Raw genomic sequence first — 20,920 nt, 5'->3', positions numbered from 1 at the left:
TTAAATGAATTCATTTTAGGATGTTTTCAAAGCATACATGTGATGTTCCCTTATAGGTTTCCCATATTGATGTCTCTTATTTTTAGGAACTTCCTTAAAATGCTGTCTAGGTAGGAAGCTCACTATAGATAGCTTTTGGAACAGAGCTAATTCACACACACACACACTCCCTGCACCCCCTCCTAATCCCTGTCAAGCGTGAGATCACTGCAGAGCACTGTACTGTATGTTGCCAAGGAAACCTATTTTAGGTTGAGGATGAAGTGACGAGAAGCTCTATAGAGGTTTACAGTGCAGCTGCAAAAAGAAACAGCTTTTTTCTATAAGTAGCCAATATTTATCTATCTGGCTGTCTGTCTATTATCTATCTATCTATCTATCTATCTATCTACACATCCATCCATTCATCCAGCAAGGTTGCATTGTATCTCTCGAATGTTGTAATGGTGTCTGGTAAATGCTGAGCAAACAAATGAGGTAGAGATGCTGAAGTCAGCAGAAATAAAATGCAGAATGAGAGAACAGAAAGGGAATCACCTTCTGAAGAGTGTGAGAGCTGAGATAGAAAGAAAAAAAAACGTGAGAAAAAGCACGAGAAGGGAGGTGGGCAGCGAGAAGACGAAAAAGAGAGAGAGGGGAGTTGTATTTCTTCCACTCTGTTTTGGAAGGGAAGGACTTTGACGTTCAGCAGCTGGGAAGCACAGTAGAGACACTTCATGTTCTTCCTCCCATGACTGAGCGCTGTCTGTCTGTATCTCCAGGAAATACTGCGGGTCGACACTACAGAGGACGAGAGAATTGGATTTCAACAGCGCTGTCCGCAGACAGGCAGGGACAGGTGCTGCAGGCGGAGAAAGGAGGAGCAAAGACACGCCGAACCGCTTCAGAGGAGGAATTCTGAAACAGCTGTCCAGCAGACGTCCTGCCTGCGAGAAGTAAACCCTCAAGGGCAGAGAGAGAGAGAGAGAGAGAGAGAGAGAGAGAGAGAGAGAGAGAGAGAGAGAGAGAGAGAGAGAGAGAGAGAGAGAGAGAGAGAGAGAGAGAGAGAGAGAGAGAGAGAGAGAGAGAGAGAGAGAGAGAGAGAGAGAGAGAGAGAGAGAGAGAGAGAGAGAGAGAGAGAGAGAGAGAGAGAGAGAGAAGACGAAAACTGCAATACGCTGCACCACCCAGAAGCTGACTAACAGTTTGGGTCAAGGCTCCTCTAGGACGGCAAACACAGCAAAGAAAACAGGGACATTAATCTGCAAAGACACTCGAGCAGGTAAACATAGATATTACTGAATTTTTGCAGGTGTGTGTGCTTGATCATTTATTTGTATTACATGTAGATGCTGTAGAGTGATTTCTTAAGGGTGTGTTGCTTGAGTGCAACCTCTGATAGATGACATAAGATTGAGAAATTGCTATATTCATGGAGCATGTGGCTGTTATTTGCTAGTTAGGCTTGTGAAACCTCTTTCCACTCGTGCACATGGCTGTCATTACGACATGTGAGATTTTGGTGCTGCAGAATATGTTGAGCAAATTCCTACACACCACAAAACAAGGTCTGAGAAGCGCAAAGCAACCCGACACCTGGCTCTTCTCCGTTCTTCAAGCGCATACTCAACTGTTTGACCAGAAGAGAGCTTCTATAAATTCCTCAGATACATTCCTCTGTCCAACAGAACTTGGGAAAGTCAACTTGACTCGTGCATGCATAAAGCCAAAGACAATAGCAGCTTGAGAACTGAAGCATTGGAGGTGGATTGCAGGGTGTAAAAAGCATGAAGTTGAGGCGAAAGAGACTTCGCTCCACCGCGGTTCCTCAAAAAGCAGCAGCAATCCCAGAGTGTAATTTAGGGTTGCTTTATGTAACACACTGGAAACCTCGAATTGGGCCGAGTGCAGTATTTGTCTTTAATCATTTAGAACATTGTCCAAAAGGGTCGTTTGTGGTTGGAGGAATTTGAAAAGATTGAAAGCTTAGGCCTGAAACACCCAAGAGAGGAGGAAAAAGCTGAACCACCCAAGAGAGGAGAGCTTGACCAGCTCAGATGAAATAGCCATGTATGCTGTGGGCGATTGCACATCTAAAAAGAACAGCCAAAAACATCCAAATTATGCAGATGTGCTTTAAATACAGCATCATCATCTGCAGCAGCAACTTCTTAGACGGGACCGGGTGATCGGGTTTTCAGCCAAAAAAGGCTATGGCTAAAATGGCTAAGAGGGAGAATCAAAAGTGGCACAGTTGCGGGGCTGAAGAGAGTCTTAACACATCTCTGTCTGCAGTGTGAATGTCATCATCGCACTTGTTTAGATCACCGCTCACACTAATAATAATGTGACCCACATAGGCTACTCACACGTGAGTTATTTCCTGAGTGCCAGCAGCATGCAATAAGATCCGTCTTCGGACCCCTGCTCTTACCTCTCACCCAATTTGGTCTTTTTCTGTCTCATTCTGGCATCCTCAGTCTTATTTTTTTTCACATTTTGTCATATGCTGTCTCATTAAATCTGCCTAGTTCAGTGTCAATCTTAAAATCTGCAGTGGTCAGGTGGTACAGTGGTCAGGCGGCACAAGTCACAGTTTACATGTTGTAATTACAAGTAATACAAGCACATGAAGGCTTTTTACATTTCAGAATTGTTACAAGACCTGAACTCACCTTCTGTCATTGCAAAACTCCACGTCTTTCTTCTGTATTCAGTCTCTTTTATTCGAACCAATTCAATCTCAGTCTGGCATTTTTAATGACATTAAGTCTTCTGACACTATTCTGGCACATTTAGCAACATTCAGTCTCATCTGTTTTCTTATTCAGTCTCATTAATTCCATTTAGTTCAGTCTTAAAGGTATATAGTCCACCCAAAAAATATATATTCTGTCATACTTGCTCACCTTCATGTTGTGCCAAAACTGTATGTCATTCTTTCTTCCGTGGAAGAAATAAGGTTTACACTAAGGTTTCATTTGTTAACATTAGTTGATGTATTAACTAAGATGAACTAACCATGAGCACTAATCATTTGTTACAGTATTTGTTAATCTTTGTTAATGTTAGTTAATAAAAATACAAGTGTTCATTCTTACTTCAAAGTGCATTAACTAATGTTGACAAATACAACTTTTGATTTTAATAATGTCAGTAAATGTTGAAATTAACATTAATGAAGATTAATAAATGCTGTAGAAGTGCAGTTCATTATTAATTAATGTTAACTCATGATGTTAACTAATGTTAAAGCTGCATTCCGTAGTTTTTCCTCTTTGTCGCCATCTCTGTTTGAAATCTGCAATTGCAGTTATTTGCGGAATTATCAACTTTACGTGGGTTGTGCCTCGGCATGGCACAGCTCGGATAAATTCAATGTTTTGAGGAGAATGTGAGGCTGTCAGTCACCCCGCCAGTGTGGATACTGTAATTCGGAATCACAGATTATATCAAATGACCAAAATAAGAATTTTCACCAGAAAACGTCATCTGAACAAGTAAGTAACATCCACTTTTGTTCTGACCAAATAAGGGGAAAAAAGCATTGCAGCAAATCGCGCTGCTTAAATCTAACGATCGCCTATCATATGCAAATTATACTTTGTTCTCAAATTGTTAATGTTAACAACATCAGCATTGCGTGACTACATTTAATGTGTATTAGGTCTACCTGTAGTTCAGTTTCCATTTCTGTGCAGTCTAATTTCTAATTGTCACACCAACAAATTAATGTTCCATAGAACTGGTTCTCTTTGAAACACAAACACAAGTATCTGTAATCAGATGCATATTTAAAACTGGAATGTAATCTAATTTCAGTCACATACATGTGTCATTACCATGGGCCCGGTTGCAGTCTCTTTTTTTCTGTATCCACTCCGAAATCCAAAGTCTTTTGCATTTTACAGCGGGTGAATGTCCAGTTGTCACTGGTGATTGTCGTTTGAACCTTTCTGGATCTGCCATCAAATTGATAAGTTTAATTATATCAAGTGCTGTGAGAAAATGCTATAAATCTCCATCTCCAACATCCTCACACGCAATATAGCCTTCAAGCCGCGACTTACGAGACAGATGTGACGTAATGACGCAAAGACATGCTCGAATCTCCCGTGGAAATCCACCATTAACACTGGAATTAAAAACATTATTACAAGCTTACCGTTTTGAATCGAGCTAAGGCAAGCAGAGAGTTTTGAACACTGGCTGGTTATGTACTTGCTCAAAAATGTATTTTGGATAATTTTTAACCTAAAAAAGTTACAGACTGCAGCTTTAACTAATAAAACATTGTAGTGTCACTGATATTTTGAGGACTTTTTTTCAGTAGACTCCAATGTTGTTTGGTTTCCAACGTTCTTCAAAATATCTTTTGTGTTTTGCAGAAGAACGAAATGGGGGTGAGTAAATTATGACAGAATTTTAATTTTTGGGTGGAATATCACATTAATATACCTTATTCAGTCCCAATTCACTCCTATTTTGTTCGTCTTCTGAATGGAGCTCAGGCTTCGGCTTATTCAGTCTGTCAGATGAGAGACATGCTTCCGACCTGCTGACGTGCACTTCTGAGGGGTGTGTGATGATACGTTCCCCCAGGGAAGGGGGGGTAGACATATCTATCTTAGCAGGGGCGTCAGGGCACTTGGAAGTGCAACATTTGCCCCTGGACTCATTCCAGATCTAAAATGAAGGCAGGATATGGCCCTGAGATAAATCCATATCAAGAGGGTGTGAGAGGCAGCTGCTCAACTTCTAAACCTCAGCGTGGTAGATTGTTGCACTGAATGGCATTGTTTGTTATTGTTTAACAAGTCATGGCATTGTACAATTTATTCAAAGGCATCTCACACCTGCCGGGGTTTAAGTTGAAGACTAACCATAGCTTTAACCCTAACCCCTTAACCTAACCTAAGCATTATTTAGGCTTCCCTCTGAGATTTATTCCACCCGGTCCAGGGGTTCACACGCCTGCTTGCTTTGATCATGCCATGACAGCAGGCCTTACGTGAACTTTTTCATCAGTGTAATCATCACGCACATTTCTAGACGTTGCTGTTTATGCATCTGCAACAACACAGATTCAAGTCAAATGGGTTTGATTCAGTGGTATATTAGTATGATTCATATTTTATTATAGTATTTATTCAAATTTTGTATTAGCCTTTTCATATTTTATATATTTTTTCACATTTTAATTCTAATTCTGTTGTTTTTACCATTTTTAATAGATTTTTTAAAACGTATTTCTTTTTTTATTTCTTTTTTATTAGTACTTCAGGTTAAACTTAATTATTTCAGTTAGTTGCAATATTTCAAATTCTTGTTTAAGTTTAACTTATATTTTTTTAACATTATTTCAGATTTATTTCAATTACAGAAAGACTGTTTTTAATAGTTTTAGTGTAAGACAAATATAACAGCACTGCTTTGATTTAAAGAATAAAGTACAGAGCGTGGGTTACTGGATATGAGATTATGAGAAATTTGCAAAGAGGAGGCTGGAGACACAAAAAGTACTGCAATGTTCCTTCTGTATTCTATCCCCTACCCATCACATAAAACTTTCTACATTTTTACATTTATAAAAAAAACAAAAAAAACTGTGATTTATAAAAGCTGTTTTTCAAATGGGGACCAGAAAATGTCCCCACAACGACAAGAATTTTGGATACTGCCATCTTTGAGGGGACTTCTTTACCAGGAACACACACACACACACACACACACACGTATACTTTCCTCTATCACTGACACACTCATGCAGTCACACATTCTTCAAGCCATCCCGATGATGCTTGTCAAAGTTAAAAATAGATTTCCGTTCAGTGCTCCAGTGAGGTTTATTTGTGTTTCACTGCATCAGTGTCCAAAAATGCTTTTAAAGCCCTGTTGAACTCGCACAGCAACCTCTGAGCTGGTGCAAAAAGTGCTAAAACACATAGATTGTAAGATGATCGGAATAATGCCATTTATCCAGACTAAAACAGACTACACCTTTGTCAAGGATTGTCCTGCTGCTCACCTTCACCTTGCTCCTGTTGTTTATCAGCTGTGATTTGTTAGGACGTTACCACAGGGGAGTCGTGTATTCCTATGAAATGGAATTTCTAGTGTTTTGTAAACAGTGTCCTCCCTCACTGTCTCTAACTGGGATCTTCAGGGGATGTGGAACATTGAGCTGTGACATCATTCAGACTGTCATCTTTAGTACTTTGCTGGCTCCATGTTATCAGATGGCAATGCCGTGGTATTTTAATATACAGTGGCCTCAAACCGTATTTGGACACAGATGATACGTATTTGGACACAGATGATGGTTTGATGTTGTAGATATTGGTTACACTTTATTTCGATGGTCCACAACTCTACTAAGTAGCTTTGCAACTACATGTTAACCAACTCTCATTAGAGTATTAGTTTACTGTAGTAGACTGTTCGGTTAGGGTTAGGTGTTAGGGTTCGGGTTAGTAGAATAAGTTCACCTGTAGTTGCAAAGTGATTGTCAGTAGAATGTCTGTTGGGGCAGCATAAAAGTAAATTGTTAGCAGATATTGAGCAGACAGTCTACTAATACTCTAGTAAGCGTTAGTTGACAATTACATGTAATTGCAAAGTTAATTATAGCTAGTAGAATGTCTAAAGTGGACCGTCAAAATGTATCTCTTTATATCTCTTTATTTTTCATGTAGACATTTCTAAATGTGACTGTCATAGGCATGTTTAACATTTAGCATATCAATTAGCATGAGCATGGATATATAAAGCATTATGCTGCTGAGCATGGATATAAATATATGGTTAAAATAATCATTCTAAATATAAAAGAATAGCAGTCCACGCCACAACTGATGATAACGGCACAGATAAATTATATAATTGGAATCACTTTCAATCTTTTTGAAGCATCTTTGGAACAATCTACATTGTTAAAAGCGCTACATAAATTAAGATGACTTGACTTGACTTGACTTTCAGAATGATTTTTCCAGCTGATCTGAGCCATTCAAATATTGACACCCAATCAGAATCTATTCTGCTTCAGCATTTAAAGCGGCAGATGATATCGTGCATTGGTTTGGACACTAATATTATCTTTATAGTTATCATTCTTGGTTTGAACAGGCCTTTAGGGCATGTATTAGACATTATAAAGTTATATTCATTATAATATATACATTATAATCCTACAGAATTAGTCAATTACAGGCAGCTCTCTGTCAAAGATAGTAGAAAAGGCAGGATCTTCACAACTATGTTCCTTTTTAGGAAGAAATGATATCTGCGAGGATTTTCAATCAGGGTTTAGTCCATATCATAGTACTGAGACAGCTCTCATTAGAGTCACAAATGATTTGCTCTTATCATATCTCTCTATTACTGTTACTCGATCTTAGTGCTGCATTTGACACTATCGACCACAACATTCTTTTAAATAGACTCGAAAATTATGTTGGCATTAGTGGGATTGCATTAACATGGTTTAAATCAAATTTATCTGACCGTTATCAGTTTGTGGTAGTAAATGAAGAGATGTCTTATTGGTCAAAAGTTCAGTATGGTGTACCACAAGGCTCAGTACTAGGACCGTTGCTGTTCACTCTTTACATGCTACCCTAAAATTAACGGAATGCATAGCTGATATAAAAAAAACGGATGACTAGCAATTTCCTACAACTTAATTCTAAAAAAAACAGAGATTCTAATTATTGGACAAAAAACTTCCTCACGTAATAACCTAGAATACTGTCTAACACTTGATGGCTGCTCTGTCAAGTCCTCGTCGTCGGTTAGGAACCTGGGTGTGCTCTTTGATACCAATCTCTCATTTGAAAGTCACGTTTCTAGTATCTGTAAAACCACATTTTTTCATCTTAAAAATATGTCTAAATTACGTCATATGCTCTCAATTAAAAATGCAGAACAATAAGTTCATACGTTCATGACATTAAGGCTAGATTATTGTAATGCTTTACTGGGTGGTTGCCCTGCACGTTTAATAAATAAACTACAGCTTGTCCAAAATAAAGCCGCTAGAGTTCTTACCAGAACCAGGAAGTATGACCATATTAGCCCAGTTCTGTCAACACTGCTGTGGCTCCCTATTAAACATCTTATACATTTTTAAATATTGCTGATTACTTACAAAACACTAAATGGTTTAGCTCCCCAGCACTTGAGCGAGCTCTTAACGCATTATAGTCCTTTGCATCTATTGCGATCTCAAAATTCCGGCAAGTTGATAATACTTAGAATATCAAAATCGACTACTGGCGGTAGATCCTTTTCCTATTTAGCACCAAAACTTTGGAACAATCTTCCTAACATTGTCTGGGAAGCAGACACACTCTGTCAGTTCAAATCTACATCTCTTTGGCCTAGCATACACATAACATATTATAGACTTCTATACTTCAATGTTAGGCTGCATAGTTTAGATCAGCCAGAACCGGGAACACTTCCCATAAATCCTGATGTACTTGGTACATCATAAGAAGGATGGCGTCTACGCTAATATTAGTCTCTCTGTCTATCCCGAGGTTTACCGCAGTCCGCCGGATCCAGGCCGTATCCAGATCTGATGAAGGACCATCGCCTGGACACGATGACAATGCATTCCTGAAGTGTCAACTAGTCTCTCCCCTGTGAAGGCCTCCTTACCTTCCCTTCACCTCTGTACAGATCAAACGTTGTCGGGATAATTCCGGTTCGCGTGGATATGCAGACGCGCAAAAAAATTCTGTATTATACATTTTTAAGACCAGACAAGTAGTTTGTTGAGGGTTGATTTGTGAAAAAGGACTACATGCCTGCGCACATATATATTCAAACGCGGATCCCTATGGACTGAACACGTGATGCGCATGTGCGCATGTGTGTCTATGTTTTCGCGGGTTTGCGTTTTTGAGGTTTGCGCAGAGATAACAGATAATTGTTTGCACCTTCGAACCTATTTCAGGGAGTGCGTTCTCGAGACACCAGGCACTGTTTTGTGCGGATGGGCGGCCGGAGCGCGTTAATAGTTTTCTGTTAGAACTGTGTCGTCTTAGCGGCCCCTAAGTTAATGATCTTTGCAATGGAAGTGAATCAATCAAAACTAACTTTAGCTGGACAATAACTTTATCCTAATGCTGTTGTAAAGCCTACACAATCTGTTACGGTAATTTCTATCATAACTGTAAAGCTGCTTTGAAACAATTCATACTGTTAAAAGCGCTTTATAAATGAAGGTGACTTGGCTTGACTATAAAATCACATGCCCTATCTCCAAATCCTGCCCTCCACTCCCATTTCAGAATAATAGTCAAAATGATTGACAGGCAGAGAACATTGCTGATTGGCTAAGTTTTCTAAAGGCCACTCTCTTGTTTTTCTAAGACTGAGATGGTTATGATTTCTAAAAGCACCTATTTCAGTGATATCTGTCACATAATAGGGATTTTTTTAAACATTTTATGTTATTTAAAAACAATTATTACATCACCTTTATTATGTTTTTGCATCACCATACTGTAAATACAGTTTCGCAAAAGGTTCTCTGATGAAATGAAAAAGGCCTCAGGTCTTGAACAGTTTAGAGAAGCAGGTCTTAAAGGAGTGAAAGGACATTGGGCTCTGCTGCCGAGAGAATGTGGATGTTTTTTCAGTCGTACATATTTGGCTAGCCGTGGCCCGGTCGCAGCTTTAGAGAGTGTTTGCAGTCTGTCGTTGAGGGTCAATGTTTAAAGGCCTCTCAAAAGGAAATATGTCCATAAATGGCAAGAAGTCTCTCTCTTTCTCTCTTATGATATGTGGTCGCCCTTCTCTCTCTCTCTCTCTCTCTCTCTCTCTCTCTCTCTCTCTCTCTCTCTCTCTCTCTCTCTCTCTCTCTCTCTCTCTCTATCCTTGCCCTCCTCTCTCCCAGCCTCTCTAAACTCTCTGCAATTCCTACTTAACTCTAGAAAAATCCTTTCTTATCTTTAAAGCTTCTTGACTCGTGTGGTGTTATTTAAAAACATGTTCTATCTATCTATCTATCTATCTATCTATCTATCTATCTATCTATCTATCTATCTATCTATCTTTCTATCTATCTATTATCAACCTTGTAGCAATGTTCTTTTAGTATTATATAATTATAGTATTTATTAATATATTTATTTACTTTTATTTTACTTTGTTGTCATTTTAATATTAGTTTAGTTTTTTTTTTGGTTTTGTCTGTCATTTTTATTAGTTTTTGTTTGTATTCTTTTTTTTTGTATATATATATATATATATACAAAAAATGTAATTAAAATGTAATTTTAAATTTAATTTTATATCAGTTTTAGTTTTAGTTTGACTAATTTTAGTATTTCAACTTCAACTTATTTTATTTCGTCTATATCCAAAAGACGGTTTCAGACAGAGATAAATATTTTCTTTGAACTCCCTTTGCACGTTCCACAGAAAGATTACAATCAGATACTTAAGATATATGTGAAATTTACTATAACATTTAAACAAATTAAATATTGGATTTATGACTGCAATAAAGCTCTTTGATGCTGACTACAAAGAAAACTAAATTATTTCTCCATCTATCCAGGTAAAGGACATTCATTCAAACATTGGAGCTGGATTATCTTTAATGAGGATTGAGGACACATTTAAAACAGCTGCTCTCTGAGAATGTAACCCCTGCCCTTTTACTTTGCAAGACTCCAGCAAGTTTATCACACAGCTGAGGAGATCTGAACTTCTAGAGCGGTCTCGGTTCCCTCCAATACACATTGGACTCAAAGCAGGGATGCCTGCCAAAACGCCAATCTACCTGAAGTCCAACTACAGTAAGAAGGGGAAGAAATGTCGTCTGAGGGATATTTTATCCCCAGATATGATCAGCCCACCTCTCGGAGACTTTCGACACACTATCCACATTGGAAAGGGTGGCGAGTGCGATGCCTTCGGTGACATGTCGTTCCTACAAGGAAAGTTTGAGCTTCTACCAGGGAAAGGTGGTCCTACTCGACCTCAATATGGCATCCACGGGGAGTTCACAAGAGCTAATAGTGCCTCCGATGCATCGTGTGTCGAAACTCCATCGCCGGTCCTGAAGAACGCAATCTCGCTCCCATCCATCGGGGGCAGCCAAGCACTGACACTTCCATTGATCTCCACCACCGTGTTTCCCATGAACCAGGACCACTTGTCTGAGCCATCTACTCCTCAAGCCAGTTCTGAAGATCTGGAAATCCTGCAGATGGAGACCCTGCTTCAGTCCATCAGCGTCTTCAGGAGTGACCCCAGCCCCGTCCCGGAGGAGGACGAACCTTCGATCGACCGCATGGAGATGCCTGAAAAATCTCTTGCAAAAAAGAAGATGCACAGCAGTGAAAACGAGCTTGAAACGTTTTTGTCCGTCTTTGTTAATGGAAACGGAGATGCCAATGGGAACTTTAACAATGGTAACAACGGCGATTCAGTCTTCCAGTACGAACAGGAGATGTTCGGCATCAAGGGCGACTGGGCGGACAGAGATAGCGGCGTAGAAGAGGGTCGTCTATGTGATTCGGACTTTGAAATCTCCAAAAGCAAAAGCCAATCACAGGAGTCGCTCACACAAATCACAGGATCCCTTTTCTCTCTCGAACTTGACTTGGGCCCATCCATTTTGGATGACGTACTCAATATCATGAATAAGCCGGTGTCTTAGGTCATGACTTTCACAGAGAACCAAAAGGGAATCTATTAGTTATGAGCCCATAAACATGATATGGCAATATTGAACTGAAGAGGCTGAACTTTCTTTCCCAGAGTAAGTTTTTTGTCTTTAGCTTCAGAGTCTCTTGCACACCTTGTTTTTCAAAAAATAATAATGCGACTGACACACAGCCTTTGTGCCTTTTAAGTTGCATAGACACTGATGTTGTATGCAGATCAAATGAGGCTTATTCTGTTTACTGTTCTTCATGCACGACATCCACATCATACAAAAATCAGTGTGATAATGTGTACATTTCTGCAAACATTTACAACGCTCCCATCACAACATCCTTCACGCACAGATGTGTTTAGACTGACAGTTTCATTAACCACACTACCAAGCCTTAAAGGCCTGTACCTACAGCATATATGTTTTGACGTTGTGAAGCTAAATACGAAATAAATAAATAAATAAATGAATAAACAAATCTCTTTTAGATTATTCATATTTTGTTTGGTTATTTTATTCTTTTTAAATTATTCTTAATAGGGAAGACTGGCGCTCGGTAACTAGAAGGTCAAAAGTTCAATCAGATGAATTTTAGTTGTATCTATTATTTTTGTATGTTGTTTTGTGCCTTATTCTGGGCCCTATTTTAACGATCTTAGTGCATGGTTTAAAGCGCACGGCGCAAGTGCACTTAGGGGTGTCTGAATCCACTTTTGCTAGTTTAACGACGGAAAAAATGGCTGGCTAGCCCGGCGCATTGTCTAAAAGGGTTGTCCCTATTCTCTTAATGAGTAATGGGTGTGTTTTGGGCGTAACGTGCAATAAACCAATCAGAGTCTCATCTCCCATTCCCTTTAAAAGCCAGTTGCGCACGCGCCATGGTGGAATTTGCAAGCGGAAAGACTGAGGGCCAGATGTACGTACATTTGCAAACGCAGCGTTAATAGCGCCATGGCCAAGACGCAGAAATCACTTGATATGAGACCGCAGTGTGCGTGTTATGTACCAAACCTGCATTTCATCAGGTAATCAGCGCCTGTCCCCACCCACTATACCGTAAATTGTGCGTATTTAAACGTGCAATTGAATGGGCCTCCTCCTCTCACAGCTGATGCTATGACTGTTTGAAATGATCCTGATGCCAATAATTGTAATGTAGCGAGGAGTTTAACAACTGCTGGAATGGAATGTGAATGCTGAGTCGGAGATCCGATGTCATCTTTGATTTCTTCCAGTACTAACTGTAATATTGTGTAGCTGCTTAATCTGTAACGCTTAATGATTTCATTTTCACTCAACTGAAAAAGTGTGATTCTTGTGGCAAAAATCTTTTCAGCCCATCTCCTTAGCCTATGTCTTCGTTTTGCTCGGATTACTGCTGCCATTTCACCAGGAGGCATATGCCAGGAAACCCGCTTCTTAAGTTACACCTGCTTTTAAGAGGCGGAGAATTTTCAGCGCAAAATAGAGGCGCGCTTTCACCGGCTTTTTCTGCACATAACGCGGAATACATAATTAGGCGCAGTTTACGCTTCCCCTCCCATCTCTTTATGTGACACTCCCACTGTCCCCTTGACCATCCCATGAATGCATATGCATGACACGAAAAGCGCATTTTGCCATTTTCAGTTCCCACGACAGGCAGTCTGCGCTTTCATCTCGGGGCGTCCCGTTCGTACATACCTCGCCATGGTTTTATGCGCACTTTGTGAAACAAATACGCCTGAAGTGGGCGCAAAAGCGTTAGTACATCTGGCCCTGAATGCGTCTCCAAAGAGGAAACGGATCTTCTCTTGCGCGAGGTTAAAGCGTGCAAGCAGACCATCTACAGGACAAGCCGGATTCCACCATATCTTTATGTACACAATATTAATTTCTACATTGTAATCCTTTTATTTTTTATATTTGGCATGTTTGTGTGCTGATGCGCATCCCTGTGTGTGTAATAAGCAAAGTGAGCACGCGTTGTGGACCCATAGGTTTACATTACTAACGCGCTCTATAAATAACAAAAAAAAATGTTGCACCAGACTTTAGACCAGGTTTTTGTTGGTCAATGGTGCAGTTTCAGCTGCCTCAAAATAGCAACGCGCCAACAATGCGCCTGAACACACCTCGTTTTCAGACCAGCACGCCCATGGGTGCACAAATGGGCGCAAATGCATTTGCTATTTAAACAACGTGGCGCAGGACGCGAAAATGATAACTGCGTTTGGCTGAAACTAGCAAAAAACACTTGCGCCGCCTGGCACTGCATCGCACCGGGTGTATGATAGGGCCCAAAGTGTTTACTATTTAAATGTAACTGTTTAATTTTTTTTTTTTATGATAGGTTCCAATTGTGACAACTTGCCCCATATAGTATGAGAACATGTCCTGCTATTTGGGCTTGTTGTCACAAAAGGTCAGCATGTGTTAAAAAAAGATATATGCCCATATAATGCTGGATGTGTGTTAGTTTAAAAAATCAGTCTGCTACTGCAGCAGATGAGCATGTAACTGTAGGTGGAGGGTGAAAAAAGAGGGAGATGGAGTAAAACAAAGAGAAATGGACTTTTCTTGTAAGCATCTTGCATTCCTCAAATTGTGTCCTGCTGTGGGAGTGGACGTGGGTGAGATTGTGTCTAAAAGGAGATGCCAGTACTATTCGTTTGTGTCTTGTTGAGACAGAGAGAGAATGGCCTTTAGCATTCCCAGCATTCCTATGAGAAAACAAAGAGCACGGCCATAAATAAAGCCATTGGACTGAGGCATGACCCTCTCATGCTCTACACGGTCGTAAAAGCTAACAGCCTGAAGACAAACTTTGTCCTGTACGAGGAGATCTGACTGCTGCAGTGTCTTGGCGACGCAGAGATTTGTATGTCTCAATGCTGAAGTTGAGTCAGAGTGCCAGACAGCTGCAACATAATTTAGCTTTGTCTTTGAAAAAGACGCTTTTTTATTCAGGTTGCAAACTTTCCATGGAATCATATGAACAGCCCCTGAGTTTGTGTTATGTTTGGATGGGTTTTGAATTGTATTCCAATTCTGTGCCACAGGGTACGTTTACACGACAACGATATGCTTAAAATGAAGAAGTTTTTCCTTTGAGTTTTCCGCGTAAAGACGACACCATTGTCAAAACGATCCCCATTCACAAAGATCTGCGGAAACTACTAAAAAGCCTGAATTCTGCTGTCAGGCCATTAGACGGTGATGAAACACTATAGATTGAACAAGTAATACGCATGTGCATGACGTCATCGTCTTCAGAGATTCGCGTTTGTGCTGTTTAGACGGAGACCGTTTTCAAAAGTTTGCGTTTTCAGGCACCCAAAACGCTCTTGTCGAGTAAACAAACGGCCAAAACGCATAAAACCTTTTACGTTTTTAGTTGAAAATGGTGTTGTGTAAACAGCCCCAAAGATGTTTCAAAATCAGCCGTTTCCCTGTCTGTCATTTGTTGTAAAAACAGATAGTCCCGCCCCCAAACTCTATGGTGTTGCACTGAATTCATCAGCTTTTGCGTAGTGCATTCATGCTTCATCCCTGTGTTTCTGTTTTAAAACTTATTTGTTTGCTTGTTGGTTGGTTCATTTTTTTCCCTGTGGTCTCTGATAATATGTGCTTATTCTAAGTTTATAATCATTAAGATTTTTTTTATGTTTTTGAAAGAAGTCTCTTATGCTCACCAAAACTACATTTTTATGATCAAAAGTACAGTAGAAACAGTAATATTGTGAAATTATATTATTTAAATATGTTTTAAAATGTAATTTATTCCTGTGATGGCAAAGCTGAATTTTCAGCAGGCATTCAGTGTCACTTCAGAAATCATTCTAATGCGTTCATGTGAAAACTGAAAATTCAGCTTTGTTATCACATGGATAAATCATTGTATTTTAGTTCAAATAAATGCAGCCTTGGTGAGCATAAGAGACTTCTTTCAAAAACATTAAAAGATCTTAATGATTCTAAACTTTCGACTAGTAGTATATTTATTTAGCTCTGTATGCAACTTAACCTTCAACAGGACCATTTTGTCTGAGAAAACAGACACCTGTTCTCTGACTGGACATGAAACCACTGGGAATTTCCAAGACGACCTGTGAAGATCATGCCTTAAGCAAAGACGTTTGAAGTTGAAGAAGAGATGAAGTCATCCACCTTGTAGTTTGTACCCTGGAGTCTGTGATGTGCTGTTAGGTGAATTACTGTCTTTACTAGCACTCAGTCAAACAGATTGTTTTCTTTTCATGTTTTCTACTTAGATATGGTAGATTGCTCAACATCAGTTTCATAAGCAGCATAAGCAGTTGCTCAACATACATTTCATTGAATACTTTCCTAAATATAAATGTGACCGTACGGATATCACGGTGAGGAAATGTTCACACAGGTAAATAAACTTGCCATAAACATCAAACTTTTTGGCACATACTGTAGTAATAAGACTTTTAGACTTTAAAACACTGTAAAAAAAAAGAAAAAAAAAAGAGTTGTAATTTTTAAAAGACAGGTTACAGATGGTTTTTAACAGTTTAAATTGTAGTCAACATGTCAGCACACACCTGTTGTTCATCATTTCACTTCTTTGCAGTTTATTATTTCAAATGCATAAAATGTAGATCTTAGATTCGTGAAGTTAGAAAGCATTCCCTTATGCAACTGGAAACACAATAAACCGGCGCAATCTCAGTGAGAGCTTGGATATATTGTGTCCTGTTGCATAACTTTCATTTCAAATGTAGTCATGTTAAAAATGTTCATTTTCATCAGGGTTGATTGTGCTCATAACTTCCTCCCATTGCTTTCTACTCTGCTTTGAAGAGGACGTAGAATACAAGACGGTTGCTTTTAAGCCCCACAGTTTTAAGATTAAGTGTGAGTTGGTGAAAACGTCATAAGTTTCCACTTTTAGCCAGATCACAAAACAGTGCTGTCATCGCCCAGGGATGCATTTCTCAAAAGCATCGTAAGTTTATCGTAGAACAACTGCAACCAATGGCCTCTACGAATAACTGAGGCTTACGATGCTTTTGGGAAACGCAGCCCAGCTCAGTTCACTTCTCATATAATGGTGTCAATGCAGGCAAATGTCCCCAGCTAAGCAAGCCAAAAGCCAAAGGCGACAGTTTTACCCAAAACTCATAATTCATAATTCTGTTCAAAAAATTTATACTTTAATACGTTTAACTTTAATAAATTACAAAAAGTTCTCACATTTCTCACATCTCTGTAAAATGTCTCACTATCTGCATCAGTTCTGCTGTTTCAGTCTCACTCAGACTGAACTAATAAAGGAAACATGGTGGCGAGAGACAGGCTTACTTTCTTTTCCCAGTCACACACACCTGAAAAGATTTGAATCCAAGCTAATATGGAGATAATGAAAAGCATCTCAGAAAGATTTTTTCCTCAAGAACAGCTTTTGATATGGTACAGGGGCTCATTTATAACTCACATGGAAATGACTGGAACTAAAAAAAAAACAATATTTGTGTGTGTGTGTGTGTGTGTGTGTGTGTGCACATATATATTGTATATATATACACTGTGTATGTACACACACACACACTGCCATTGACAAGTTTGGAGTCAGTAAGATTTTTTTTTTTACTTCATTTATTTGATCAAAATACATAAAAACAGTAATATTGTGAAGAACTGATTACTATTTTAATATACTTTTAAATTATGGAATTTATTCATTCAAATGATGTGAAAGCTGAATTTTAGCCCTCATTACTCCAGTCTTCAGTCACATGATCCTTCAGAAATCATTCTAATGTCCTGATTTGGTGCTCAAGAAACAATTTTTATTATCAGTGTTTAAAACAGTTGTCATATTTATATAATATATATATATATATTATTATTATTATTATTATTATTTGTATATTTTTTTTGGAAACTGATAAATTTTTTACATTTAATTAATCATTTTTATAATTAAAGTTTTATTTTGGTTAAACTTTGCACGATATCATAGAGTGTGTCCAACTTGTCAACTTGCCAAACGATACACTAAGAAGCGGAACAGCAGCAAACCTTGATTTCCTGGATAAGGTGAGACTGTCAGACTCTTGATAAATATACGTTGGCTCATGATACAGAGGTGCCAAAGAAAGCATAATTCAAACTGAAGGATTTTCCACCTGGTCCAGAGCAGCGCTGGCTATAAAGCCGCCAGTGTCTCTGACATGAGGGTGTTACACAGGGGAAACCTCTCATACAACTATTTTTCTCTGCTCCTGGCGTGGAAGTAAATAAAAAGACAGAACGTACTGTTGGCTCTTTTTTTTTTTACTGGCGGGAAGTGTTTTGAAACATGGCCATATTTGAAAGAATGAATGCAATTTCCTTTCCATAGTAACAAATGAGATGTGTTTTAAAACAGGGAAAGGTTTGGAATGGTGTTAGTGGATGTCTGGATAATGTTCCGCTTACAGGAAGGGCACGTTGGAAATGTGTTGTTATGATGGGGAGAGAGGACTGGAATCAAAAATATTTCAGAGTGTCACATACTACTTCAGCTGAAGAACTCTCAAATAATCTTTATTTCAGTGAATACATCTCAAATAAATGCTGTACTTTTAAACTTTCTATTCTAAGAATCCTGGGAAAAAATAAATCACGGTTTCAACAATATTGAACAGCACAACTGTTTTCAACATTGATAATAAATGTTTCTTGAGCAGCAAATCAGCATATTCAAATGATTTCTGAAGGATCATGTGACACTGAAGACTGGAGTAATGCCATCACAGCGACAATTATACACAAATAAAAAAAACAGCTAATTTAAATTGTAATAATATTTCAAAATATTTCTTTTTTCACTGTATTTTTGATTAAATAAATAAGAGACTTCTGTCAACTTACCAACATCAGACTTGAACAGTTCTGCACTACTACTTTATTACTGAAAGGCTGTAACTCTTAACGGCTGGATTTTCCAAACAATTCCTGGAAAGATTCCTGAAAAACAAAGAAGTGGAGTGTGATGTGCTGAACATGTAAAACAAAAAAAAGTAAACATTTACTGATGTTTGTTGACTGTTGCTTTAGAAACTATGTTTGTATCTCTGGCACATGGCAGCAGTTTTGAGCACAGGTCAAAGGTCACAGGGCTACAGGCACATCACAGTATGAAACAGACAAGACCGTTCTAGAGCTTCCACCAAGTCTCTTCTATACAGGAATCTTTTCACCTCTCCGTTATAACTGATGCCTTCTCTCTCTATTAGTGTTCCTCTCTCTAGTTTAATAAGCTGCAAATGGTTTGTTATACAGTCACGTTTCTGGATCGGCTGCCAGCATGTCACTTTATGTTTTGTTTAGAGGAGTTTCAGCCACTTTAATAAACCTGTGGCAGAGACCATGAACTACACAACTAAATAGGCCCATTTAAGGCAGAACTCCTTCCTCAAACACACATTCAGTGCATGCCATTCAAGTATGAATCAGTGAGACAATATTATTTGGAAAAAGTTTGTCTAGAGTATTGTACAAGCATTGTAACCTCAGATATATTTTTGCCCTTCATGCTTCGGGAGGTACAAGCATTTGGTAATATAACATTCTTTTCTATTATTGTTTAAATGTTGGTGTAATCTAGTATGAATCAAAATCCACTGAGACTAAGATCAGTTTTCGGTGTTTTACAATTGAAATCGTCAAACCTTTCATAATTGAGCTCATGAGCCCCCTGTGGGTTTAATATAGTATTGCACCAGCATCAGGATTTCACAGTCTCTCACTGCAACTTTCAAGGCTTTTCATAATTTAATTTCTACAAATGTACCCCTTTGGAAGTAAATCTGGGCAACACTTTACAATAAGGTTTCATTTGTTAAAACTACATAAGTAACCATGACCTAACAATGAATGACCAATACTTCTACAGCATTTTTTGGTAACACTTTACAATAAGGTTCATTACAACATTAGTTAATGTATGTAGCCTACATCAACTAACATGAACTAACAATGAGCAATACATTGGTTACAGTATTTATTAATCTTTGTTAATGTTAGTTAATAATACATCTATAGTCTTAGTCTATAGTTATAGTCTTCGTGTTAGTTCACAGTGCATTAAGTAATGTTAACAAATACAACATTTGATTTTAATAGCATACTAGTATGTTGAAAGTAATATTAACTAAGATTAATTAATGCTGAAGAAGTATTGTTCATTCTTAGTTCATGTTAACTAAGGTAGTTAACTAATGTTTACAAATGAAACCTTATTGTAAAGTGTTACCAAAATCTGCAATAAAATGATGAATGAAATATCAGTAGTTATGTTATTTGGTAATTTCACATTCATTCGATATATATATATATATATATATTTTATCTGCATATGTATATGTGTATAACCTAACTATCCAAATTGTTCAGATAAATGTATCCTTACTATTAGAATTACTATTGCTAATACTATTACTAAAAGAATTACAGTATTTTAGAATACCCTTATTGACTGACTGATAGATAGATGGATAGAGATAGATAGATAGATAGATAGATAGATAGATAGATAGATAGATAGATAGATAGATAGATAGATAGATAGATAGATAGATAGATAGATAGATAGATAGATAGATAGATAGATAGATAGATAGATAGATAGATAGATGCTTTGTCAGCCATTTTGGGCATCTCAATTTCATAGTTTGAGAAAACTGTCTTTTTAATTTTCAGAATATATTTTTAACATACATAGAATATTTCAATGTATATAAATCATCAGTCAGATAAAGAGCAGTCACTGCGTGCAGTCTTTTAATAATTTATTACAGGGAGGACCATGATCTTTAATCTTGGTTGACTTGTCCAGCTATTGGAATGTCTCCTGAGTTGGACACACCATGGAAAAAGTTGAACTCTGACCTTGGTGCCTCTATAGTTTAACCCTGGACAAATTTTCATGTTCAAAATTGCACTACATTCAGGCCCGTCTCAATATACAAACCTCAATATAAAAATATAACAATGTATAATGTCAATATAAACTAAAGCTTGAACTTTCAGATGGCCATGGGTTCAGTTGGTTTATAAACACTGCATGCCACATATTGTAGTGTTAAGCCTCTGTGAAAATCTGTGGCCAAAGATTTTGACATTCTCTGAAATGTTTTGTTTAGACTAATGAGATTATCTGATTCTGTGCCTCCCAGGAGAAAGAAAGTGTTTGAAAAGCAAGAAGGAAAGAAATCTTCGATTTGGCTCAAACTCAACACTTTTTGCATGCAACCTGCTAATTTA

The 20,920-nt window shown here is 38.1% G+C and overlaps 1 protein-coding gene and 1 long non-coding RNA gene across 2 annotated transcripts in view; both read left to right on the top strand.

The window, feature by feature from the left end:
• Window positions 1-982, top strand: part of LOC130106369 (uncharacterized) — a 38,135-nt gene extending 37,153 nt beyond the window's left edge. Inside the window, exon 2 of the long non-coding RNA XR_008809710.1 lies at window positions 762-982. This is a non-coding gene — a long non-coding RNA (uncharacterized LOC130106369). The remainder of the gene's footprint in view (window positions 1-761) is intronic.
• Window positions 983-1,081: 99 nt separating this feature from the next.
• On the top strand, window positions 1,082-12,151 carry cdc42ep3 (CDC42 effector protein (Rho GTPase binding) 3). The gene is made up of 2 exons (XM_056272465.1): window positions 1,082-1,261; window positions 10,553-12,151. The coding sequence occupies exon 2, from the start codon at window positions 10,754-10,756 to the stop codon at window positions 11,657-11,659; it is 906 nt and encodes a 301-aa protein (XP_056128440.1). The 5' UTR covers window positions 1,082-1,261; window positions 10,553-10,753; the 3' UTR covers window positions 11,660-12,151.
• The last annotated feature ends 8,769 nt before the right edge of the window (window positions 12,152-20,920 follow it).

The sequence above is a fragment of the Rhinichthys klamathensis genome, unplaced genomic scaffold, assembly GCF_029890125.1.
Source record: "Rhinichthys klamathensis goyatoka isolate OS25496 unplaced genomic scaffold, OSU_Roscu_1.1 h1tg000338l_1, whole genome shotgun sequence".
Lineage (NCBI taxonomy): Eukaryota > Metazoa > Chordata > Actinopteri > Cypriniformes > Leuciscidae > Rhinichthys > Rhinichthys klamathensis.
The sequence above is the reverse complement of the archived record's forward strand: the minus strand, read 5'-3'. Positions and strand labels throughout refer to the sequence as shown.